The sequence below is a fragment of the Ylistrum balloti genome, unplaced genomic scaffold, assembly GCF_031769215.1.
Source record: "Ylistrum balloti isolate Yb309-2 unplaced genomic scaffold, AGI_CSIRO_Ybal_v1 Utg370454, whole genome shotgun sequence".
Taxonomy (NCBI): Eukaryota; Metazoa; Mollusca; class Bivalvia; order Pectinida; family Pectinidae; genus Ylistrum; species Ylistrum balloti.
This window is the reverse complement of record NW_026782301.1, coordinates 61,032-88,591: the sequence shown is the minus strand read 5'-3', so window position 1 is coordinate 88,591 and position 27,560 is coordinate 61,032. Positions and strand designations below refer to the sequence as shown.

Here is a 27,560-nt window from a genome sequence, read left to right as displayed (position 1 = left end):
GACCTTGGATACTAGGGTACAATTCTCCTATATCTTACCTGACCTTGGTTACTAGGGTACAATTCTGCTATATATTACCTGACCTTGGTTACTAGGGTACAATTCTGCTATATCTTCCCTGACCTTGGTTACTAGGGTACAATTCTCCTAGATCTTACCTGACCTTGGTTACTAGGGTACAATTCTCGTCTTTCTTACCTGACCTTGGTTACTAGGGTACAATTCTCATATATATCACCTGACCTTGGTTACTAGGGTACAATTCTCATATACCTTACCTGACCTTGGTTACTAGGGTACACTTCTCCTATATCTTACCTGACCTTGGTTACTAGGGTACAATTCTCCTATATCTTACCTGACCTTGGTTACTAGGGTACAATTCTCATATATATCACCTGACCTTGGTTACTAGGGTACAATTCTCCTATATCTTCCCTGACCTTGGTTACTAAGGTACAATTCTCCTATATCTTACCTGACCTTGGTTACTAGGGTACAATTCTCCTATATCTTCCCTGACCTTGGTTACTAGGGTACAATTCTCATATACCTTACCTGACCTTGGTTACTAGGTTACAATTCTCATAAACCCTACCTGACCTTGGTTACTAGGGTACAATTCTCATATACCTTACCTGACCTTGGTTACTAGGGTACAATTCTCCTATATCTTACCTGACCTTGGTTACTAGGGTACAATTCTGCTATATATTACCTGACCTTGGTTACTAGGGTACAATTCTGCTATATCTTCCCTGACCTTGGTTACTAGGGTACAATTCTCCTATATCTTACCTGACCTTGGTAACTAGGGTACAATTCTCGTCTTTCTTACCTGACCTTGGTAACTAGGGTACAATTCTACTATATATTACCTGACCTTGGTTACTAGGGTACAATTCTCCTATATCTTACCTGACCTTGGTTGTTAGAGTACAATTCTACCATATATTACCTGACCTTGGTTACTAGGGTACAATTCTCATATATATCACCTGACCTTGGTTACTAGGGTACAATTCTCATATACCTTACCTGACCTTGGTTACTAGGGTACACTTCTCCTATATCTTACCTGACCTTGGTTACTAGGGTACAATTCTCCTATATCTTACCTGACCTTGGTTACTAGGGTACAATTCTCATATATATCACCTGACCTTGGTTACTAGGGTACAATTCTCCTATATCTTCCCTGACCTTGGTTACTAAGGTACAATTCTCCTATATCTTACCTGACCTTGGTTACTAGGGTACAATTTTCCTATATCTTCCCTGACCTTGGTTACTAAGGTACAATTCTCCTATATCTTACCTGACCTTAGTTACTAGGGTACAATGCTCCTATATATTACCTGACCTTGGTTACTAGGGTACAATTCTACTATATATTACCTGACCTTGATTACTAGGGTACAATTGTACTATATATTACCTGACCTTGGTTACTAGGGTACAATTTTCCTATATCTTCCCTGACCTTGGTTGTTAGAGTACAATATTACTATATATTACCTGACCTTGGTTACTAGGGTACAATTGTCATATATATCACCTGACCTTGGTTACTAGGGTACAATTCTCATATACCTTACCTGACCTTGGTTACTAGGGTACACTTCTCCTATATCTTACCTGACCTTGGTTACTAGGGTACAATTCTCCTATATCTTACCTGACCTTGGTTACTAGGGTACAATTCTCATATATATCACCTGACCTTGGTTACTAGGGTACAATTCTCCTATATCTTCCCTGACCTTGGTTACTAAGGTACAATTCTCCTATATCTTACCTTACCTTGGTTACTAGGGTACAATTCTCCTATATCTTCCCTGACCTTGGTTACTAAGGTACAATTCTCCTATATCTTACCTGACCTTAGTTACTAGGGTACAATGCTCCTATATATTACCTGACCTTGGTTACTAGGGTACAATTCTACTATATATTACCTGACCTTGGTTACTAGGGTACAATTTTACTATATATTACCTGACCTTGGTTACTAGGGTACAATTTTCCTATATTTTCCCTGACCTTGGTTGTTAGAGTACAATATTACTATATATTACCTGACCTTGGTTACTAGGTTACAATTCTCCTATATCTTACCTGACCTTGGTTGTTAGAGTACAATATTACTATATATTACCTGACCTTGGTTGTTACCGTACAATATTACTATATCTTACCTGACCTTGGTTGTTAGAGTACAATATTACTATATATTACCTGACCTTGGTTACTAGGTTACAATTCTCCTATATCTTACCTGACCTTGGTTGTTAGAGTACAATATTACTATATATTACCTGACCTTGGTTGTTACCGTACAATATTACTATATCTTACCTGACCTTGGTTGTTAGAGTACAATATTACTATATATTACCTGACCTTGGTTACTAGGGTACAATTCTCATATATCTTACCTGACCTTGGTTGTTAGAGTACAATATTACTATATATTACCTGACCTTGGTTGTTAGAGTACAATATTACTATATCTTACCTGACCTTGGTTGTTAGAGTACAATATTACTATATATTACCTGACCTTGGTTACTAGGGTACAATTCTCCTATATATTACCTGACCTTGGTTACTAGGGTATAATTCTCCTATATCTTACCTGACCTTGGTTACTAAGGTACAATTCTCCTATATCTTACCTGACCTTGGTTACTAGGGTACAATTCTCCTATATCTTACCTGACCTTGGTTGTTAGAGTACAATATTACTATATATTACCTGACCTTGGTTATTAGAGTACAATATTACTATATATTACCTGACCTTGGTTACTAGGGTACAATTCTACTATATATTACCTGACCTTGGTTGTTAGAGTACAATTCTACTATATATTACCTTACCTTTATATCTATTACAGTTCACTAGAATATATCATTTTAATTATTAATGGTAACTACATTTGGAATATTTTTCTGAAAGGATTTTATATATACTTAATAATTTCAACTTGAGAGATGAAACCAGACATTTAAGTTGATTTTACTTTTGTCAGCTTTTAGAATGTTTCCTTATCATTATAGAGAAAGGCTGATGCCAAGAAGGACAAACTGGGAGATTCACAAGAACGCCAGCAGTTCAACGATGATGCAAAGGATTTGGTTAGTGCTGACAGAGTTTAATACCTTTTGCAAATATTTGTTTTTTTGTCACACTGTTTCAGTAATGGGAACTTTAAGTGTTTCCTTTGTCCATCATTCTGTCCTATTGGTGTTTACTTACTTATTTATTCTTCAAATGGAACAGATATAGAATTGAAATTTGTTATACGTTGCATGATAATGATATGTAGGTCAAGTTTGGTTCTGGTCGGTCAGTTTATATTTTCCAGAATTATTGCCATTTGAACTATAAAAAATAATTTTTTACAAAACTTTAAGATTAATATTGGAAAGCCTTGCCAAACTATAGTGAGGAGTAAAATATAAATCTGCAGACAAAACTCTTCAGATTCTTTGCAATAGATCCTGCAGGCAGAAATTGTCTTTTAACAAAGCCAATAAATGTAAAAAGATCCAAACTTCTACTTAGTTACCAGCAGGAGGCATCCATGTGGGTCTGACATATCAGGTACATTTTTGACATATGATTTTGGTATCCTTGGTATAACTTAATGGTTGTATCTGATAGATGGCAGGTATAACTTAATGGTTGTATCTGATAGATGGCTGGTATAACTTAATGGTTGTGTCTGATAGATGACTGGTATAACTTAATGGTTGTATCTGATAGATGGCTGGTATACCTTAATGGTTGTATCTGATAGATGGCTGGTATAACTTAATGGTTGTATCTGATAGATGGCATGGAGTAGTACGATGAAGTCCAAGTTGGCCACCAATGACATGCCTCGGGATGTACAGATGGCAGAGAACATGATAAAGGACCACGATGAACTAGCTGATGACATCGAGGCCCACAAACCTAAGTAGGTACACATGACCTAGAAACAGACAGGTACACAAAACTGAAGTAGGTACACATGACCTAGAAACAGACAGGTACACAAAACCCAAGTAGGTATACATGACCTAGAAACAGACAGGTACACAAAACCCATGTAGGTACACATGACCTAGATACAGACAGGTACACAAAACCAAGTAGGTTAACCTGACCTAGAAACAGACAGGTACACAAACTCAAGTAGGTACACATGACCTGGAAACAGACAGGTACACAAAACCCAAGTAGGTACACATGACCTAGATACAGACAGGTACACAAAACCAAGTAGGTTAACCTGACCTAGAAACAGACAGGTACACAAACTCAAGTAGGTACACATGACCTGGAAACAGACAGGTACACAAAACCCAAGTAGGTACACATGACCTAGAAACAGACAGGTGTACAAAATGTAAGTAGGTACACATGACCTAGAAACAGGCAGGTGTACAAAATGTAAGTAGGTACACATGACCTAGAAACAGACCGGTGTACAAAATGTAAGTAGGTACACATGACCTAGAAACAGACAGGTGTACAAAATGTAAGTAGGTATACAAAAATTCTCAAATATTTACTAGGTAATGAAACAATTCCATAATATATGGTGGAATGAAGGCTTCAAAACAGGCAATTTTACAAGAAAAGTGCACATTTTAAAGTTTCTCTTTCAAAATATAAAGGCATAAGAACAAATACTTTGCTTCGTTTTGAAAATAGCTGCATGTTTGTGTTGTTTAGATTTGAGCAAGTGAAGGCTCTAGCATGCAGTGTTCTGCAGAAAACACCTGATGCATCAGATGTAAAAGATAAATTAGGGAAATTGGAGGAGGATGAAAAAGCCATTAATGAAATGTGGCTCCACAGAAAAAATCAGTTACAGGATGCCTACGATTTACAGGTAAGTAATGTTCCATCAATACCAGGAATTTACAAGTTAGTAATGCTGTGTTGATACATGGGACTTACAGGTAAGTGCTGTGTTGATACCTGGGACATACAGGTAAGTGATGTGTTGATACCTGGGATTTACAGGTAGGTGATGTGTTGATACCTGGGACTTACAGGTAAGTGCTGTGTTGATACCTGGGACTTACAGGTAGGTGATGTGTTGATACCTGGGACATACAGGTAAGTGATGTGTTGATACCTGGGACTTACAGGTAGGTGATGTGTTGATACCTGGGACTCACAGGTAAGTGCTGTGTTGATACCTGGGACTTACAGGTAAGTGATGTGTTGATACCTGAGACTTACAGGTAGGTGATGTGTTGATACCTGGGACATACATGTAAGTGATATGTTGATACATGGGACTCACAGGTAAGTGATGTGTTGATACCTGGGACTTACAGGTAGGTGATGTGTTGATACCTGGGACTTACAGGTAAGTGATATGTTGATACATGGGACTTGCATGTAAGTGGTGTGTTGATGCCTGGGACTTACAGGTAGGTGATGTGTTGATACCTGGGACTTACAGGTAGGTGATGTGTTGATACCTGGGACTTACATGTAGGTGATGTGTTGATACCTGGGACTTACAGGTAAGTGGTGTGTTGATACCTTGGACTTGCATGTAAGTGGTGTGTTGATACCTGAGACTTACAGGTAGGTGATGTGTTGATACCTGGGACATACATGTAAGTGATATGTTGATACATGGGACTCATAGGTAAGTGATTTGTTGATACCTGGGACTTACAGGTAGGTGATGTGTTAATACCTTGGACTTACAGGTAAGTGATATGTTGATACATGGGACTTGCATGTAAGTGGTGTGTTGATACCTGGGACTTACAGGTAGGTGATGTGTTGATACCTGGGACTTACAGGTAGGTGATGTGTTGATATCTGGGACTTACAGGTAAGTGGTGTGTTGATACCTGGGACTTACAGGTAAGTGGTGTGTTAATACCTGGGACTTACAGGTAGGTGATGTGTTGATACCTGGGACTTACAGTTAAGGGATGTTTTGCTGATATATGGATTTGTGATTAAAATACTTATGCCTTTGGTTTTACTGTAAAATATGTTTGAAGTATTTAATTTCCTATCTACAATTACAGGTGAGAGAGAGAATAAACATTGATATTTATGATTTATTTATGAAATTTAAGATAAACAATTTTGGTTATGGAGATGAGGTATTGTGACGAAGTGAAGTTATGTGCTGTTATCTAGAGTTTTATCATCTTGTATATCTACAGGCTTTTAACAAAGATGCAGACAACATTGACTCAGTGACAAGCAGCCACGAAAAATTTCTGGAGTTTGCTGACCTTGGGGTAAGCTGGAACTTGGAAGTGTAATAATTTTACCCCAGATAATCAGATCAGATATCCATACATTTCAGTGTACAGATCTGTGGTTTTATGTGTATTACTCTGTCAGTTTATCGGTATGTTAAAGATCACAGTTGACAATGTCGTTTTATGTGAGTTACTCAGTGTATTATTGGTATGTTAACAGAGCACAGTGGATGATGTAGAGTCACTATTCAAACGACATGAAGATTTTGAAAGTACACTACAGGCCCAAGATGAGAAGGTGAAAGCCCTTGATGATCTTGCCAGTAAGCTGATTGCAGAGGACCACCCTGACAAGGATCAGTAAGTTAATAATCTTTGGATTTGGGTTCAGTTTGCCTCATAGTGCACCTGCACTGAAAACATTCTCTCAGTCTCACCAAGATAGATTGAGGAAATGCTCTCTTGGCATTACTTTAGTGTGGTGATTGTTACATTGTAATTGTGATGTATGGAGATTTTAAATGTGGTCATGACTATGGAGTTAACTGAAGAAAATATTTCTGATACTACCACCTTTCAGCATTGATAACCGCCGAAATCAGGCATTAGAGAGACGGCAGAAGGTAAAAGAGAAGGCTTTGGAACGTCATAATGCACTGCTAGCTGCCCAAGGATCTCAGGAATTCAAGAGAGATGCTGCAGAGGTGAGACTTTCTAGATGTTTATTTGTAGAAATGTCTACCTCTATATTCTTTCTCTCTGACATCATACATGTTAAATTGGGAACAGATCATTACTGTTTCTACCCCAACTATGTTTACACTGAAAAGTTCCTACATAAAAAGATTGTACTAGTATACCATTGAATAATGTAGTGGTACCTGCTCATATTGACTCATATAGAATATTACACTTACAGGCTGTGTAATTGGATTATTTGAAAATTGTCGGGTAGTTATAGATAATCATATATACTAGCAATTTACTGCTTTTGTAGCTGTCATCTTGGATGAAGGAAAAGTACAAAACAGCTACAGATGAGTCTTACAGGGATCTCACCAACCTCCAGGAAAAACTGAAGAAACACCAGGCTTTTGAGGCAGAACTTAAGGCCAACAGTGAAGGACTCAAGTCTCTAAATGAGGTGGGCTTTTAGTGTTCTATGGAAAATCAAGTGACTCTTGTATGTAATATTAGTAAAATAAATGTAAGGATAAACCTTTTTCATTGATAAGTTATCTTATCAAATTAATGTTGAAAAAAATACAAGACTAATAGCAGTTCTAATAATAATGTCAAAGGTCTGTCATACAAATCATGGTGTCAAACCAGATTCACCAGTGTTTGCTTCATACTGATTTCTGAATCAACCAATATACACAATTTTCTCCATCCATTCACTAAATCAGTATATTGTGGTTGTCTTCAGCAAGGAAATGTCATGATACAAGATAGACATCCTGCTTCTCCTGAGATCAAAGTCATTCTTGATGGCCTTAACACTCAGTGGAGGGACCTCTCGGAAAAGTCTACTGACAAAGGGAACAAACTCCGTCAGGCAGCTCAGCAGTATGCTCTCAATAAAGCATTAGCTGATGCTCAGGTAGGTTTTCCCACAATGATGATGATGATGGCGGTTTTTTGTCTCCATGGCTCTGCCTGTCACCAGGCATTGCCCAATCGACTGCAGTTGATTTTCTGGGGCCATTTTCCCTCAGTGACCTATGGTATATATAACTAAGCATCCATATGTTAGCCAGCCATTTTCCCTCAGTGACCTATGGTGTATATAACTAAGCGTCCATATGTTAGCCAGCCATTTTCCCCTCAGTGACCTATGGTGTATATAACTAAGCGTCCATATGTTAGCCAGCCATTTTCCCTCAGTGACCTATGGTATGTATAACTAAGCGTCCATATGTTAGCCAGCCATTTTCCCTCAGTGACCTATGGTGTGTATAACTAAGCGTCCATATGTTAGCCAGCCATTTTCCCTCAGTGACCTATGGTATATATAACTAAGCGTCCATATGTTAGCCAGCCATTTTCCCTCAGTGACCTATGGTGTATATAACTAAGCGTCCATATGTTAGCCAGCCATTTTCCCTCAGTGACCTTTGGTGTATATAACTAAGCGTCCATATGTTAGCCAGCCATTTACCCTCAGTGACCTATGGTGTATATAACTAAGCGTCCATATGTTAGCCAGCCATTTTCCCTCAGTGACCTATGGTGTATATAACTAAGCGTCCATATGTTAGCCAGCCAGTTTCCCTCAGTGACCTATGGTGTGTATAACTAAGCGTCCATATGTTAGCCAGCCATTTTCCCTCAGTGACCTATGGTATATATAACTAAGCGTCCATATGTTAGCCAGCCATTTTCCCTCAGTGACCTATGGTATATATAACTAAGCGTCCATATGTTTGCCAGCCATTTTCCCTCAGTGACCTATGGTGTGTATAACTAAGCGTCCATATGTTAGCCAGCCATTTTCCCTCAGTGACCTATGGTATATATAACTAAGCGTCCATATGTTAGCCAGCCATTTTCCCTCAGTGACCTATGGTGTATATAACTAAGCGTCCATATGTTAGCCAGCCAGTTTCCCTCAGTGACCTATGGTGTGTATAACTAAGCGTCCATATGTTAGCCAGCCATTTTGTAATCAATGTAATCATTTAAACTAAAATATTGCAGATAATTTATATTTTGATTTAACTTTGGTAATCTAAGATCTTGATTTCTATAAATGTTGGCTTTGATATCTATAGCTGGGAAAGTCTTTTTGAAAGGAAGTGTATTGAAATTTGTATCTTCATGTTCATTTTAAATGTTTTCTCTTGTAGTGTGAATATAATGGAATATTGAAAGTAAATGTCAGTTATATTTGAAATGGATGAATCAACTGACTTAAACTGAAGCAATATTTTTTCATTTTGACTTTTTCAACTTTGTGTAGGGGAAACTGGATGAGATGGAAAAGTCAGTGGCCAACCCCGATGTCGGGTCTGACCTCCGAGGGGTCAAAGCATTGTTGAAAAAGCACCAGAATCTAGAGAGTGATTTGGTCTTGTTAGATGCAACCATCAATGACATCATTTCTCAGGGCCAGGCTCTGGCAGACTCTGGCCATTTTGACAGTGCAGGAATCCGAAAGGCTGTTGATGTCTTTAACACAAGGTGAGTACTTTATTTAATTAATCCAAAGCCTCAAAATAATGGGGTTTTTGATAACAGGATTTGTCTGCCATAATACTTATGTCTGATTTCACTGTCACTAATAGGTTTTAGGGACATTTACTATGAGCTGCAAGGTTCTGTTGAGTATAATGTCATTGTTATTTAAGTGTATTGCTATTTTACACTTATTTTCTGAAGGATGTTTTTTATCTTAAAGGTTCAGTTATCCAATATAGATATTTTAAGATATACAAATACCCAAAATAAATGTTTTGTCAACATAACTGACTTCTCAAGTTTAATGAATTTTAACGTTCTTTTATAGATCAAAAGTGTCATTTTTCCCTGAGCTATTCACGAGAAAAAATGTTTTACCGTTCAGTTAGATATAATACAAATTGTTCCAATCAACTGTATACACTGCTTACTTGCTTCTGCTTTTCAAATTAAGATTTGGAAAATTGAGGCCTGAAGTGGAGAGAAGGAAAGACCTTCTACAGGACTCACTTCACTTCTATCAGTTCAAGTTTGATGCAGATGAAGAGATTATCTGGATTAAAGAGCACCTGCCTGCTGCCTCCTCAACAGAATATGGCAAAAGTCTGGTAGATGCTCAGAATCTACACAAAAAGCATCAGGTACATTTTAAAAGGCAACAAAAGTTGAAACATTTGATTGGTTTAAAGTTTTCTATTTTTCAAATACCATTTGAATGTAAGAAATCTTGAAACTAAACTTGTAGGTTTTAATAAGTTACAATATCAAAAATTATAAATAATGTGGAGGTCATGTCAAAGAATCAGAAATTAAATGTACAAAGAAATTAAAGAAATCACAAAAATACAAGACTGTCATTTGTATTTTTATCTTTTTTATTACTTCACAAAGACTTAATTTACTATTATTCTGTTAAGAAATATATTCATCCACTCATGACAGACAAACATTTCATTAATATAAATCATTAAATTATTTCATTGACTTATTGGTCCACTTCTGCTTTGTAGAAACTTGACCTGGAGATACTTGGCCATCACCCCATTGTTGAGAAGGTGATAGGTACTGGAGAGAAACTGATAGAGGAGCGCCACTCCAGTGCCAAACAGATCAAAGACAAGTGTCAAGAACTACAACTCTCCAGGGATGATCTTGCCAACAAGTCCAAAATACGCAAGAAGAACCTTGATCTCTCCGTCCAAATCCAGAGGGTCAGTTTACATTACAGTGATCTCACATCCCAAGATTTCATCAATAATCCAGAAAGTACATTCAACAGTTATTTAGCATACATTGCAATATAAATCTGAAAACAAAGATGATATATATTCTGTGTGATAAATTGGTGAATTTACTGTACCTATGTGTATATATCTTAATGCTGTCAAGTGTTGTTTTGTACAGTACCTGTCAGAGGTTGCTGAGGTGGAAAACTGGATCAATGACAAGATGGTATTAGTTACAAGCACAGATTATGGTAAAGATGAATCAGCAGCAGACAAAATGCTCACCAAGAACAAGGTATGTCCATGTTTGTATAGTATTAATCCTGGGTGAATACAATTGGTTATTGTGAGAAAAACTTGTATAAATATACAAATATATAGGATCTTTATAAAGGAGTTTTCATCTTATATGAAATGAAAACAAATTTCAGATGTCAATAATTTTTATCACATAAATCTTAAAAGTTACATTTTGACATGTTTTTAAGTAAAATATGATGACAAAATCAAACCAAGGCAGCCATTTATTGTGCCATTTTCAATTGATGACAAAATGCCATTATCCTTATTATGACATCACAATCAATTTCTGACTGCCATAGTCAGTGAAAAATTCTTCAGGGTTACATTAATAGACATATACAAAATTATTACATGGGGAAAATTCATTGGAAAACAAGCTGATTATATAATAAAAGAGAATTTCAATCAGATTTCATCTGGGGCATCCTTTGGTCAAGGTGTGTATAAACAGACCATTTAATTCTTAGAGGTCAAATTAGAGGAGATTCAGAGATTGGATGAGAAAACCAGAGAATGGTGCTGAAAACTATTTTAATTTATGGTAATGCAGGTCAACTGATATTCATCTAGCCTTGCTACAACTAATAAGAAATCTTAAGGACAAAAGAGACATTCATGAAAATGTGTTTGTTGTATACTGAATTACCCAGTATTAGCTTCATTCTATTTCATAATATTAATCAATATGAGTAGAGATTATGACTGTTACCATTGACAGGTGCTGGAGACTGACATTCAGACATATCAGGGAATAGTAACTGGGCTTAGTAAGGAGGCCCAAAGGATCTTCAAAATCGGCTGTCAGGATCCATCCAGTCTGAGGAAAGCCCAGGTCAGTAAACCATTCAGGCACTAACTGAGATTTACATAACTTGGTTTATCATTAGAATCCTGATTATGTATGGTTGACCTATCCATAAAAGTCAAGTTTAAGTAAGAAAAACCCAGGATAATTGACCATTAGTTCCGACAGGATTTGATCATCATTCCATCAGCAGAGTATTTCTTGGGTTTAGAACTTTTTAACTTGTACTCTTGTTGTCCTGAAAACTTTTTACATGAAATGAAATTGGCATGATATACTGACACGGCTGAATGATCACATAACTAGGACTTGATACTTTTACTGCACAAAATAAGCAGTAGAGAGGATGTTTTCTTGTCTACACAGAAACAAAGAGATATGCAAGGTTCAATATCATGTTCTGTAACAAAAGTATTTAACCATGTACTGTGACAATGGTGTTTAACCATGTACTGTAACAATAGTGTTTAACCATGTACTGTAACAATGGTGTTTAACCATGTTCTATAACAATGGTGTTTAACCATGTTCTGTAACAATGGTGTTTAACCATGTTCTATAACAATGGTGTTTAACCATGTTCTGTAACAATGGTGTTTAACCATGTTCTATAACAATGGTGTTTAACCATGTTCTGTAACAATGGTGTTTAACCATGTTCTATAACAATGGTGTTTAACCATGTTCTGTAACAATGGTGTTTAACCATGTTCTGTAACGATGGTGTTTAACCATGTTCTATAACAATGGTGTTTAACCATGTTCTGTAACAATGGTGTTTAACCATGTTCTGTAACGATGGTGTTTAACCATGTTCTATAACAATGGTGTTTAACCATGTTCTATAACAATGGTGTTTAACCATGTTCTGTAACAATGGTGTTTAACCATGTTCTATAACAATGGTGTTTAACTATCTTCTGTAACAATGGTGTTTAACCATGTTCTGTAACAATGGTGTTTAACCATGTTCTGTAACAATGGTGTTTAACCATGTTCTATAACAATGGTGTTTTTACAAGTCAAGTCTAAATACATGCCAATTTAGATCGGATTCTCCTTTAAACAAGACCACTTTAGATGTAAACCAAGATGTCAAGCATTATAGATATCTCTACCTATAGAAAGCAAACTATCCTGCTCAACATTGTTTCATTCTAGACGGAAACTAATTATTGCAAAGTATCCAGATAAATGTGTCCAGAAGGTTACCAATGTTTAATGCAAAATCCATAGAGTACAGAAACCAAAGTATTGTGGTAACCAAGACACAACTCTGGACAAAAGCTCATGTGTCCAGCTGATGAGATGCACATTGGGTGGACACTGAATTGGTCCCTTTTTAACAGACATTGGACAAAAATGGTTAAATTCAATTATTTACTATTAATTTTTTAACAATGTGACTGTTTTGAAAAAAAAATATTCATGTGCAGTGACATTGGATAGATCTGAAGATATTAGATTAAGCTGAATGTTGTAAGCTTTTACTAGTGTTTTCATCTCGCATCTTTCTTCAGTACTCTTCACTAGATTTATAATCACTATTAGATATTGTAGAGAACTAGATGCACACATTGATCATAAACCTTTTTAAATTTCAAAATCATCAGTAGTATGTGATGTTCTTGACTAACACTTACCTGTCAGGTGTCTTGTCTTACCTGTCAGGTGTCCCGTCTTGCCTGTCGGGTGTTCTGTCTTACCTGTCAGGTGTCCCGTCTTACCTGTCAGGTCTCCTGTTTTGTACAGGAGCCTCCAACTTATTTCACTCAATTTAGCAATCTCTAGTTAAAGATGTTGGTCCCAAACTGGAGATTTTTGAAAAAGAAAAAAAAAGGTTTTCACTCCAATTTTAATTTAAATGTGTTGGTTCTTAGACTGAGTTGATAACAGAGCATGTTTAAACACAAACATGTTTGAATTTAAGTAACATAATCAAGCAACCTCAAGATTTTTTAAAGACTTTCAAATTGGTGATCTTTACAGGTATACTTCTAATTTATTGGTCAAAATGCTCATTTCTCCTGAAATTTTCCAGTAAGCTATTTAGAATCTCCACCATGAAAATAAGCTTTAATTGAACTGTATACTTGTATTTTTATAGATGATTGAATCCGTTCGCCACAAGGTTAACAGTTTTATACAAATTACACACAATGCTTCAACTCTGAAACTTATTCTCTTTCATTTTACAAATTGTTGTTCACATTCCTGATTATATTTGGATCAGCAAAATGATTTCAAGCATACAAAATTTAATTCTGTCCTTGTATACAGAATGCTGTGCTTATGTAGTTAGATTGCCTTAGATCGTTGCTTTGCTGTTTTTCAACCTCTTGCCTACAAAACACATGCTGTATCTCAACTTCCCTGTCTACACCACACTTACTATCTCAACCCATCCCTGTCTACACCACACTTACTATCTCAACCCATCCCTGTCTACACCACACTTACAGCAAACCTTTTCAACAGATAGCGCTAACTCTTCAAGTCAGTTCTTTATTCCAATGATATTTCTATCCCTGTTTAAAAGATTTAATTGATTTTGAACTAAAACAACTGACTACCTCATCATACGGTGCCATCAGATATTGAAGTTTAGTGATATCTGGCCTTTTATGTACACCTTCTGATTTCTTCTCAGTTGCTTTTCTTTCTAGCTTTTTCATCTCATAAATTCACGTGGAATAATGATCAATTTACTTGTGATTTTAGTTCACTGTGCTCTTTAGGATACCTCCTTTTGTTAGTAGTCTAGAGAATTCTGCCTTTGGAAGCTTCAGGTGGCATTGTCTATAAGTAAAAGATTCTGTTTGATAAACTTGTAATGGTGATTCAGTAACAGACTTTTCTTACTGACCTCGTAGATTATGTATCTTGTTCTTATTTTCTGACTGTTGAACTGTGATCATTGATGACTTTATTATGGGACATTCATTAGTAACTCTTTATCACTCTCTGTATTAATGATAACCACGAATACTAATGTATTGCGGAGAAATTTTCTTTTTATTTTGTAATAATCATAAGATCTGATGATTTTAGGACAATTTACAAGATTTTCTGAATAAGTTGAAGCGTCTTGCGGCTGAGCGAACCCAGAACCTGGAAATGTCTAAATGGATGCATGCTTACACCCGTGAGAGTGGTGATCTCGAGGGCTGGATTGAACAGCAAATGCAGATTGCTTCTTCAGAGGAGTACGGCCAGGATTATGAGTATCTGGTTGTAAGTATTATAGAAGTTTTATAGATGAGTAGGAAAGAAGATTTCATATTACGTTCTGATAAGAAATCCGTCAACATTTGTTTTGGAAGTACAGTTTTCAGTAATGTGCTACCCAGAAATATCTAATCTATGCAATCTTTCAGATTTTAAGGAACAGATTTGATGAGTTCAAGAGATCTGTAGAAGCAGGTGGTGAGAGATTTAATCAGTGTGAAAGACTGGCAAAAACTCTGCTGGAAGACAATGTCCCATACAGGGAACAGGTGGAAGAGAGACAGGACCAACTCAGGTAAGTACACCTGTAACTCTGGGGTAATACAGTATCTTATAGAAAACAGGTAGGGGAGAGAGATAAGACCAAATCAGGTGAGTACACCTGTAACTCTGGGGTAATACAGTATCTTATAGAAGATAGGTAGGGGAGAGACAGGACCAACTCAGGTGAGTACACCTGTAACTCTGGGGTAATACAGTATCTTATAGAAAACAGGTAGGGGAGAGAGATAAGACCAAATCAGGTGAGTACACCTGTAACTCTGGGGTAATACAGTATCTTATAGAAGATAGGTAGGGGAGAGACAGGACCAACTCAGGTGAGTACACCTGTAACTCTGGGGTAATACAGTATCTTATAGAAAACAGGTAGGGGAGAGAGATAAGACCAAATCAGGTGAGTACACCTGTAACTCTGGGGTAATACAGTATCTTATAGAAAACAGGTAGGGGAGAGAGATAAGACCAAATCAGGTGAGTACACCTGTAACTCTGGGGTAATACAGTATCTTATAGAAGATAGGTAGGGGAGAGACAGGACCAACTCAGGTGAGTACACCTGTAACTCTGGGGTAATACAGTATCTTATAGAAAACAGGTAGGGGAGAGAGATAAGACCAAATCAGGTGAGTACACCTGTAACTCTGGGGTAATACAGTATCTTATAGAAGATAGGTAGGGGAGAGACAGGACCAACTCAGGTGAGTACACCTGTAACTCTGGGGTAATACAGTATCTTATAGAAAACAGGTAGGGGAGAGAGATAAGACCAAATCAGGTGAGTACACCTGTAACTCTGGGGTAATACAGTATCTTATAGAAGATAGGTAGGGGAGAGACAGGACCAACTCAGGTGAGTACACCTGTAACTCTGGGGTAATACAGTATCTTATAGAAGATAGGTAGGGGAGAGACAGGACCAACTCAGGTGAGTACACCTGTAACTCTGGGGTAATACAGTATCTTATAGAAGATAGGTAGGGGAGAGACAGGACCAACTCAGGTAAGTACACCTGTAACTCTGGGGTAATACAGTATCTTATAGAAGATAGGTAGGGGAGAGACAGGACCAACTCAGGTGAGTACACCTGTAACTCTGGGGTAATACAGTATCTTATAGAAGATAGGTAGGGGAGAGACAGGACCAACTCAGGTAAGTACACCTGTAACTCTGGGGTAATACAGTATCTTATAGAAGATAGGTAGGGGAGAGACAGGACCAACTCAGGTGAGTACACCTGTAACTCTGGGGTAATACAGTATCTTATAGAAAACAGGTAGGGGAGAGAGATAAGACCAAATCAGGTGAGTACACCTGTAACTCTGGGGTAATACAGTATCTTATAGAAGATAGGTAGGGGAGAGACAGGACCAACTCAGGTGAGTACACCTGTAACTCTGGGGTAATACAGTATCTTATAGAAAACAGGTAGGGGAGAGAGATAAGACCAAATCAGGTGAGTACACCTGTAACTCTGGGGTAATACAGTATCTTATAGAAGACAGTTGAGAACAGATCTGGAGCTTGGGTACAGTACTGTACCATAAATCAGGTTTATAAGGAATATAACATTGTTATGATGATGATAAGCTGAATATTCAACTTATTGTGTTTCACAGGGAATCCTGGAACAATCTGTTGGAGCAGATTGAGGCAAGGGACCAGAAATTGTATGGGGCTGGAGAAATCCACAGATTTAATAGGGATGTGGAGGAGGCCCTAGCCAGGATACAGGTACTATCAACTGAACCATGAAGTTACGTGATAATCAGATTGTTTAAAAACTAAATAAACAATCATCACATTTTCAGTAGACAGATAACCTGATCGTCATATTTTCAGTAGACAGATAACCTGATCATCATATTTTCAGCAGACAGATAACCTGATCATCACATTTTCAGTAGACAGATAACCTGATCATCACATTTTCAGTAGACAGATAACCTGATCATCACATTTTCAGTAGACAGATAACCTGATCATCACATTTTCAGTAGACAGATAACCTGATCATCATATTTTCAGTAGACAGATAACCTGATCATCACATTTTCAGTAGACAGATAACCTGATCATCACATTTTCAGTAGACAGATAACCTGATCATCACATTTTCAGTAGACAGATAACCTGATCATCACATTTTCAGTAGACAGATAACCTGATCATCACATTTTCAGTAGACAGATAACCTGATCATCACATTTTCAGTAGACAGATAACCTGATCATCACATTTTCAGTAGACAGATAACCTGATCATCACATTTTCAGTAGACAGATAACCTTATCATCATATTTTCAGTAGACAGATAACCTGATCATCACATTTTCAGTAGACAGATAACCTGATCATCACATTTTCAGTAGACAGATAACCTGATCATCACATTTTCAGTAGACAGATAACCTGATCATCATATTTTCAGTAGACAGATAACCTGATCATCATATTTTCAGTAGACAGATAACCTGATCATCACATTTTCAGTAGACAGATAACCTGATCATCACATTTTCAGTAGACAGATAACCTGATCATCACATTTTCAGTAGACAGATAACCTGATCATCACATTTTCAGCAGACAGATAACCTGATCATCACAGTTTGTAAACTGGATGGAAGACAGTAATTCAGTGTTATGAATTCTTAGAAACCATATTTTTAAAACAAAATGGTGACAAAAAAAATTTTCAAAGTGTATCACTGAACAAGTGTAATGATTGTTTTTACAGGAAAAGTACTCAAGTATACCAGATGACCTTGGCAGAGATTTATTTGCTACACAAAGTTACCTCAAGAAGCATGAAGGATTTGAAAATGAACTCATTGCACTGGAAGCTCAGGTAAGTTATTGGGGAAAAACCTTAGATGAATTTTCTATGCAAAATATAGGTAATATTATTGAATTGAATGAATTTTTTCCTGAGACACATTGAAAGATAAATAGCAGTAAGCTATATTACTGCTGTGTTTTGATTGGTGGTTTGATTTTGGTCCTACAGCTTCAAGTATTGATTGAGGATTCGGACCGCCTCCAGCAGACATACCCGGGGGACAACGCTGCAGAGATAGAACAGCTCCAGGCTACTGTGGTGGAGAACTGGGGTGTTCTCCAGGACCGTGCTGCACAGAGGAAGGAAGAATTGCTGGCTGCCTCTGAACTTCATCGCTTCTCTGCAGATGTTAGTGCTTTAAATACGTTCAGCTTACACTATTAATAATTGTAATGTAACTCTGTGGTTCACTTACACTAGTTTCCTTTGTTTGGATCACTTTATTGGATCACTTTATTGGATCACTTTATAAGATCACTTTATTGGATCACTTTATTTGGATCACTTTATTGGATCACTTTATAAGATCACTTTATTGGATCACTTTATTGGATCACTTTATTGGATCACTTTATAAGATCACTTTATTTGGATCACTTTATTGGATCACTTTATTGGATCACTTTATAAGATCACTTTATTGGATCACTTTATTTGGATCACTTTATTGGATCACTTTATAAGATCACTTTATTGGATCACTTTATAAGATCACTTTATTAGATCACTTTATTTGGATCACTTTATTGGATCACTTTATAAGATCACTTTATTAGATCACTTTATAAGATCACTTTATAAGATCACTCTATTGGATCACTTTATTGGATCACTTTATAAGATCACTTTATTGGATCACTTTATTAGATCACTTTATTGGATCACTTTATTGGATCACTTTATAAGATCACTTTATTGGATCACTTTATAAGATCACTTTATTGGATCACTTTATAAGATCACTTTATTTGGATCACTTTATTTGGATCAATTGATTTGGATCACTTTATAAGATCACTTTATTGGATCATTTTATTGGATCACTTTATAAGATCACTTTATTGGATCACTTTATAAGATTACTTTATTGGATCATTTTATTGGATCACTTTATAAGATCACTTTATTTGGATCACTATATTGGATCAATTTATAAGATCACTTACTTTATTGGATCACTTTATTGGATCACTTTATAAGATCACTTTATAAGATCACTTTATTTGGATCACTTTATAAGATCACTTTATTTGGATCACTTTATTAGATCACTTTATAAGATCACTTTATTTGGATCACTTTATAAGATCACTTTATTTGGATCACTTTATTTGGATCACTTTATTAGATCATTTTATTAGATCACTTTATTTGGATCACTTTATAAGATCACTTTTCTGCAAATGTTAATGTGTCTGGTGCAAAATTCATCTCGTTATTAAACATTGTTAAATTGGTGACAAAATCACCACCAGTAAGTGTACAGCAAATTAGTCAAGATATTTGTGGTTTTACCAAAAGCTTGAAGCATAAAGGATATATTTTTCTCATGAATATCTTTGTTATTATCATTTTCAAGGTATTTATTCAGAAAAGTTGTATTCATCTTTGAAAAGAAGGAAAAATTGAACTCGGTAATCAGAACCTTAACAGTTTTACACAGAAAAACATGTTTAAATGCCATCACCTAAATACTGACTTGTAGGTACGTGACCTTATGAGCTGGGTCCATGAGACAGAGCATGAGATGTTAGCAGAGAAGCCAGTGCGAGACGTACACAGTGTTGACATGCTGAAGAGTCGACATGAGGAACTCAAGGCTGAGATAGATGCTAGAGATGAAACATTCACAACTATCTGCCAGACTGGCGAGGCCATGATTCAGGCTGATCACTATGCCAAAGATGATGTATGTGTTAAGTCTTAGCTTTGATTGTGTAGTTGTATGTGTTAAGTCTTAGCTATGATTGTGTAGTTGTATGTGTTAAGTCTTAGCGTTGATTGTGTAGTTGTATGTGTTAAGTCTTAGCTTTGATTGTGTTGTTGAAATACAAAGAGACAAATTGACAAGAAAGACAACCAGTTCACAATAAGCAAAAAAGAAATGATGTAAAAGAAAATTTGATTACACAATATTTTTTTTTTTAAGTTTAACTCACAATTTTTCGCAAATTTTTATAGTTGTTTAATTTTAATGTTTGTTGATAGATTGAAACAAAGGTAAAGCAGGTTGAAGATACACGAGAGCGACTGAAGAAGACATGGGATGGCCAGAAGGATTATCATGACAAACTGTATGACCTCCATACTTTCCTGCGCGATGCTCAGCAGCTTGATACCATCAGTTCTTCACAGGAGGTTGGTCGAGCACTATACTCGAAGGCTCTTGTGTCATGTATATGATTACACAATATCAACAATCGTGGAATTTAAAAGGGGCAATTGTCGCTTAGTGTGTTGTGGATGACCTAGAGCTGACAATGAAATGCTTGCTTCTTTGGTGGAATACCATATTCAAATAAGCCCATCAATATCTATTGGTGTTCAAGAAGCTACATCATTGTCCTATCCCCTGAATTTTTTCAGTTTGTTAATGATCTGATTGTTGTACAGATTTGTGTTTTTTTTTTCAATTTATTATTTATAAATCACTTAACTATGATAATTAGATATTAAGTTAGGATATAGCACTCTGGTTCTGAATGCAGCATGTAGAATTTTCATGTGATAAAGAAGTTAAAAATTCTGAAATTGAAAATCAATGTCAATATTTCTCACAAAGACAGCAAGCTACCAGAGCTGATAGATTTTTGTCTGATCCTACAGAACTTTATCAACCACTGAGTAAATTAGAGTTATTGAACTGCTTCACCTGATGTAGATGTGTAAGTAACATGAAAACAGGTAATTTTCAGTAATTGTTGTTTCCTCATTACCAGGCTTACCTCTCTAGTGCTGACTTCGGTACTGACATTGACCAGGTGGAAACCTTCATTCGTCGACATGAAGCCTTTGATAAAGTGCTGGAGGTCCAGGAAGACAAGGTTTGATGTTAAATTATCACTCATAAGCATTGGGCAGATTGTTTGTGCCATATGAAGACAATGATGTATTTGATCTTAGTTTTAGCAAGGATTCTTTTGTGATTCCTTAAAAAATACATTTTTCCCACTTTCAGTTAGAAGCATTGAAGGACCATGGTACTGAGTTAATCAATAATCAACACTTTGAGGCTCCACGAGTCCAAGCCACTCTGGACGACGTCACTGCTAGGTAAAGTCATATTCTTGTTCAGCTTTCAATGTTAAACTCTGGACAATGTCACTGCTAGGTAAAGTCATATTCTTGTTCAGCTTTCAATGTTAAACTCTGGACGACGTCACCGCTAGGTAAAGTCATATTCTTGTTCAGCTTTCAATGTTAAACTCTGGACAATGTCACTGCTAGGTAAAGTCATATTCTTGTTCAGCTTTCAATGTTAAACTCTGGACGACGTCACTGCTAGGTAAAGTCATATTCTTGTTCAGCTTTCAATGTTAAACTCTGGACAATGTCACTGCTAGGTAAAGTCATATTCTTGTTCAGCTTTCAATGTTAAACTCTAGACGACGTCACTGCTAGGTAAAGTCATATTCTTGTTCAGCTTTCAATGTTAAACTCTGGACAATGTCACTGCTAGGTAAAGTCATATTCTTGTTCAGCTTTCAATGTTAAACTCTGGACAATGTCACTGCTAGGTAAAGTCATATTCTTGTTCAGCTTTCAATGTTAAACTCTGGACAATGACTGATATAGGAATTAAAACTTTGTCCGTGCATGGAAAGAAGCAAGTTTGATGATATAAAGATGTCTTTGATGTATTTAGGCGTACTCGGATCAAAGACCAGAGTGGAGTGCGGACTCAGAAACTGGATGATTCTCTCCTATATGCTCAGTTCAACAGAGACGTACATGAGGTAAGGCAGAAGGTTGATACAGGGTCCAAGTCGCATTGGGTTATTTCATTGTCAGACAAGACTGTAGGTACTGTTACCAAAACGAACTATTCTCATAGTCACACAAGACTATGTGCTGTTACCAAAACGAACTATTTCATTGTCAGACAAGACTATGTGCTGTTACCAAAACGAACTATTTCATTGTCAGACAAGACTATGTGCTGTTACCAAAACAAACTATTTCATTGTCAGACAAGACTATGTGCTGTTACCAAAACGAACTATTTCATTGTCAAACAAGACTATGTGTTGTTACCAAAACGAACTATTTCATTGTCAGACAAGACTATGTGCTGTTACCAAAACGAACTATTTCATTGTCAGACAAGACTATGTGCTGTTACCAAAACGAACTATTTCATTGTCAGACAAGACTATGTGTTGTTACCAAAACGAACTATTTCATTGTCAGACAAGACTATGTGCTGTTACCAAAACGAACTATTTCATTGTCAGACAAGACTATGTGCTGTTACCAAAACGAACGATTTCATTGTCAGACAAGACTATGTGCTGTTACCAAAACGAACGATTTCATTGTCACACAAGACTATGTGCTGTTACCAAAACGAACTATTTCATTGTCAAACAAGACTATGTGCTGTTACCAAAACGAACTATTTCATTGTCAAACAAGACTATGTGCTGTTACCAAAACGAACTATTTCATTGTCAGACAAGACTATGTGCTGTTACCAAAACGAATGATTTCATTGTCAGACAAGACTATGTGCTGTTACCAAAACGAACTATTTCATTGTCAGACAAGACTATTCTATTATTACTCTTGGCTATACCATATTCTCCTTCTCTGTAATTTTCTTGAAGTTTCCTGTTTATATTGAATGTCTGTTTATATAATTTTTTCAGTTTGAAGGCTGGGTAGATGACAAACTTAAAGTTGCTTATGAGGATGATTTCCAGGATGTGACAGATTTAAATGAAAAGATGAAAAAGTTACAGAAACATCAAGCATTTGAGGCTGAAATAAAAGCTAATACAGAAGGTGTTGAGAAGATTAAAGAGGTAGGTGTCTTGATTTAAGGTACTAACTTTTACTTAGTAGAACCATATGCCCTGGAGCTACAGTTCACCAAACATGAAAAATGATCAGGATATTAACTCCTAATGAACGTTGTGTTAGCCTTTCATTGTCTCTGAAATTGTTTTGAAATATGTTGAATCTTACCAAAAAATCCCTAATTATCAGATTAATTGCAATTGTTTCTGAGATTACTGAAAGGCATTTTAATACATGGACATTACTGTGGACTCTTGCTAATGATTAAATGTTGTTGGTGACAGAAAGGCAATGAACTGGTGCGCAGGAAGCACCCAGAGTCTGATAGGGTTCGTCAGTGTATGCAGCGCTTCTCCTCCAAATGGAATGAGCTACTGCAGGGATCTAGTAACCGTGGCAAAGGTCTAGAAGAAGCCAAAGACATCCTTAAGTTTAATGAGCAGGTGGACAAGGTTGAGACCTGGATCAGGGAGAAGGTAAGAGGCTCACATTTCTAAGTCATCCAAGTTTCGATATTGATCACGGTTAACAACTAGTAATTCATTGACTTCTTTCCTCTTCAGGAAAAATAAAAAATGGAATTATTGCAAATACCCGAAGATGTTTTCCATTTGGAAAATAGTTACAGTGAAAGAATTTAGGTATATAAATATTGAAATGGTTTTGTAATTCAGACTATATGATACATTAATTGTTATTTTCAGTAGACTATTTCAATGTTTCCAAAAGGAGGCACCATAGATTAAATGTGTATGTATGTTTTGGGTTTGTATTAGAAAGACTTGTTTTATTTGTTTTGGGATAGGAGGCACTGGTAAATGCAGGAGATCTGGGCCGTGACTATGAACACTGCTGTGAACTTCAGAAGAAAGCAAACGACTTGGAATCAGCTGTAAGTCTGACATATTTGTCAAACCACTGTATACATTCTAACCAATGATAAATACTGTAACCAAATGTCAGGTATAGGTGTGTATATATCTGTTGTAATTCTACTGGTGGTTTGTGATGTATACTCAGTCTATATCTATTACAGCACATTCTGAAACTTTGTTTTGAAATTTTGTTTTTGCATGTTTTTAACCCTTAACACATCTTGAAATGCTTTAAATGTTGATAATTCTAACCATGATTTCTGGAGGATGAACCTAACGGGGAGGGGGAATACTCCTGAAACTTGTGTGATATTTATGAAGTCTTGCAAAATATTTTTAAAAATTTCTTAATCGAATCTTGCTTATCAATATGTTGCCATAATTGAGGATTGTTAAACTTTAACTTAAATTGGTTTAATTAATTATGTCAGAAAGTGCTATATATTACAGTATCAGATGGGTGAATATTAAATGTCTATATATGGTGTGATACATACTGTTATATTGCAGTATCAGATGGGTGAATATTAAATGTCTATATATGGTGTGATACATACTGTTATATTGCAGTATCAGATGGGTGAATATTAAATGTCTATATATGGTGTGATACATACTGTTATATTACAGTATCAGATGGGTGAATATTAAATGTCTATATATGGTGTGATACATACTGTTATATTGCAGTATCAGATGGGTGAATATTAAATGTCTATATATGGTGTGATACACACTGTTATATTACAGTATCAGATGGGTGACTATTAAATGTCTATATATGGTGTGATATATATACTAACACAAACTACACCCTTGTATTACAGGATGCCCTTGGTGTAAGCACTTTCTTGTTAACACCCATCTTCCTCTCACCTACACCTCCTCACTCTTCTACCATTGCAGCTGTACATCACTCATTGTCCTTGACAGTAGCCTTAGATATAAAGTCAGATTGAAAACTTAATGAGATTGTTGATAATTAACGGTCATCTTAGAGTACTTCCCACTGTTCATCTGATGTGAAATAATATAGATGGCCGTAGTTCTATTGACTTGTATCATTTGCATTTTCGTACCTGTTTTCTTCAGGGGAAAAATATGGTGGTATTTAGAATATCCAATAATCACGCCTAAGTAATATCAACACATGTGCTGATAGTGAATGATGACACAAAACAAGATGTGCAGTTTTTATCCAAAGATGTCCCATTCCTTTAACTTTCTGATTCTTCAACTTATTTAAAGTAGTATTAATTTTCTATTTGTCCTTGGACTGTACTAGCAAAGTTAAAAAATCAAATAAAGCCTTTTGTAGATTTGAGAGTGTAGGAAATGTATTAAAGTGAATTCTAAACCTCTGGCCTATTTATGTGCATGACATTTATGTACCTCAATACAACTTCCTTTCTCCTGTTGTTTAGCTTCACTGCTGTTTCCTTGGTTACAACATGTCCCATTATTCCCTGTACCTTACCTTCCTATGTTATCTGTTATATATACATGTATATACTTATGTACCTATTTGTGATGTTGGAGGATTGAAATGAGGTATCCTATATGTGAAATTGTTGTGGATGAAATGTATGTTTCCTTAAAACAAAATTTTGTATGATATGACCATGATTAACAATATCTGTGGTTGATAAATTTTCTTTCGTAATTGTTTAGATTTGTAATACAGTTGAATTTCTCCAAACTGACCATACAGGTGTCATGTATATTTAGACAGTTTAGGGACGGTTTGTAGAAGTGAAGCAAGTTAATGGAGCTTGACATGATTGAACTGATCTGCGTTCTATACACTACATTTAACCATTCCATTTGATTTCAGCATTTACACTGCATATATCCAACTGAATCCAGAAAAAGTTTTTACAGAGTAAGAACACTCTGATAAACTGAAAAAACAGTGATATCCATGTAACTTTAGGTCACAAGAGCTGTGATATTGGAAGTAAGGTAACATTGCATGTGGTCCAGCCCCGGTAGGATTGTCGGCTTGTCTGAAATTGTTACCAGCCAATATATTTCATGAATATGTGATTTTGTTTATCAGTATAAAAAGTGGTCTTTTAAAACAGCACTCCATTAATAGAAAACATTAACATTATACAACTACCCATGATTTAGAAACAAAACTGTGGCTTTCCAGCTCTGCATCAGTACTTATTTTCAGACACAAAATTGGGTTTGGTATTTAGAGAAGAATCGGTATTGAGAAGGTTTTTATTTTTATACTAAAGATGACATTGACATTTAGTTTGCAGAGGTGATTGGGTTTGAGAAGGATTGGTTTGGGAAAGTGGCACTGTAACAACACTGATGCCTGCATTATGTACTTCAGTGCTTCTGTATGTAGTTATGTTTAGATATGTAAGAATTGATTGCATCTGTAGTCATCATCACAGAATTGATTAAAGTCACCTGCTGTTTTTGTTCACGTTTAGCATCTCTATAACTGTTTTATTGTACCGACATCACTTAATGTTCAGTTCCATCCTCAAAGGTAAAATCTTTGAAGGTATTCTGCTGTTGCTGGCTTTTTTTTAAAAAATTCAGTAAACTACCTAACTAGTACAATGAGCAACAGGAACTATCACATTACAGGAGAGCTGGGTGAGCAGCTGGTCAACTGGATTACACTGAAACTGCACCCACTGACTCTACAGAGAGCAGTGCTAGCCCAACATGTTTTCTCTCCCTTGTGCACTAAAATCCTTTTCACAATCTGAAACTTGTAGCCATTTATTTATAGATTTGAGGAATAGACATTTTCAGTTTGTCGGGAAAACATTAAAAACTTTTTTGAGATGGAGAAAACTGTAGAAATGTTGCTTCACCATATTGTCACTGTATTTTTGCACTTTTCTTTTATTCCACTGATGACTATTAAAGTGACCAATCTTGTCTTTCTTGCCTGACAACCAGGATTTAGAAATCTTAACCAGTCATATGATGATCTAAAAATTAGGTATAGGAAATATTCTTTTACCTGTTCTTTGTAGTTAGAAAAAAGTTTGAGATCAGAAACAAAATTCTGTCTTCTGAAACTGATTCATTTGTTTGGAAATCTACATGAGTGAACGTACAGTTTTAAATGTGCACTGAAGTGTAACCTAGTAATGTAGCTCATGTTGTTTTCTTGTGAATTATCCTCTGTCAGAAAGAAGCGATTGATGGAATTGATGATAAGGTACTTCTAAATGGCACAGTGACATTGTCATAGTGGATAGATACTTTACTTATGATTAGTCCAATCATTACAGAATGGATTCTATAAAGTAAGCTCCACTTCATGATTTGTTACCTAATCTCCTGATAGGGTTTATTTGTTGATGCTAGTCCTATCAAGTTGTTTCTCTTCTATAATCACTTTATTACTGTTCCTTTCAAAGTCTTATGATAGATGTATCGAGTTGTCTCCCCTGTCTGATGTGTTATTGTTCCTGACAATAATGTTATCTTATGGTTCCTCACAGAAAATTAATTGTAGATGATAGTCTTTAGGTTGTCATCCCCTCTAATGTATCACAAGTCCTGACAGAGTTTACTATAAACA

The 27,560-nt window shown here is 36.1% G+C and overlaps 1 protein-coding gene across 1 annotated transcript in view; it reads left to right on the top strand.

Annotated features, from left to right (window-relative positions):
- Nucleotides 1-27,560, top strand: part of LOC132555140 (spectrin beta chain, non-erythrocytic 5-like) — a 125,465-nt gene that overhangs the window by 64,832 nt on the left and 33,073 nt on the right. The window contains exons 29-56 of the mRNA XM_060219489.1: nucleotides 3,064-3,141; nucleotides 3,841-3,968; nucleotides 4,730-4,889; nucleotides 6,199-6,276; nucleotides 6,461-6,600; nucleotides 6,821-6,944; nucleotides 7,238-7,384; nucleotides 7,670-7,843; nucleotides 9,203-9,423; nucleotides 9,875-10,061; nucleotides 10,431-10,631; nucleotides 10,825-10,941; nucleotides 11,668-11,781; nucleotides 13,862-13,885; nucleotides 14,806-14,988; nucleotides 15,132-15,277; nucleotides 16,882-16,996; nucleotides 18,003-18,113; nucleotides 18,273-18,452; nucleotides 19,810-20,013; nucleotides 20,313-20,462; nucleotides 21,044-21,148; nucleotides 21,283-21,377; nucleotides 21,970-22,060; nucleotides 22,973-23,128; nucleotides 23,408-23,599; nucleotides 23,929-24,015; nucleotides 24,826-24,837. Of these exons, the coding sequence (XP_060075472.1) occupies nucleotides 3,064-3,141; nucleotides 3,841-3,968; nucleotides 4,730-4,889; nucleotides 6,199-6,276; nucleotides 6,461-6,600; nucleotides 6,821-6,944; nucleotides 7,238-7,384; nucleotides 7,670-7,843; nucleotides 9,203-9,423; nucleotides 9,875-10,061; nucleotides 10,431-10,631; nucleotides 10,825-10,941; nucleotides 11,668-11,781; nucleotides 13,862-13,885; nucleotides 14,806-14,988; nucleotides 15,132-15,277; nucleotides 16,882-16,996; nucleotides 18,003-18,113; nucleotides 18,273-18,452; nucleotides 19,810-20,013; nucleotides 20,313-20,462; nucleotides 21,044-21,148; nucleotides 21,283-21,377; nucleotides 21,970-22,060; nucleotides 22,973-23,128; nucleotides 23,408-23,599; nucleotides 23,929-24,015; nucleotides 24,826-24,837 (3,720 nt within the window). The remainder of the gene's footprint in view (nucleotides 1-3,063; nucleotides 3,142-3,840; nucleotides 3,969-4,729; nucleotides 4,890-6,198; nucleotides 6,277-6,460; nucleotides 6,601-6,820; nucleotides 6,945-7,237; nucleotides 7,385-7,669; nucleotides 7,844-9,202; nucleotides 9,424-9,874; nucleotides 10,062-10,430; nucleotides 10,632-10,824; nucleotides 10,942-11,667; nucleotides 11,782-13,861; nucleotides 13,886-14,805; nucleotides 14,989-15,131; nucleotides 15,278-16,881; nucleotides 16,997-18,002; nucleotides 18,114-18,272; nucleotides 18,453-19,809; nucleotides 20,014-20,312; nucleotides 20,463-21,043; nucleotides 21,149-21,282; nucleotides 21,378-21,969; nucleotides 22,061-22,972; nucleotides 23,129-23,407; nucleotides 23,600-23,928; nucleotides 24,016-24,825; nucleotides 24,838-27,560) is intronic.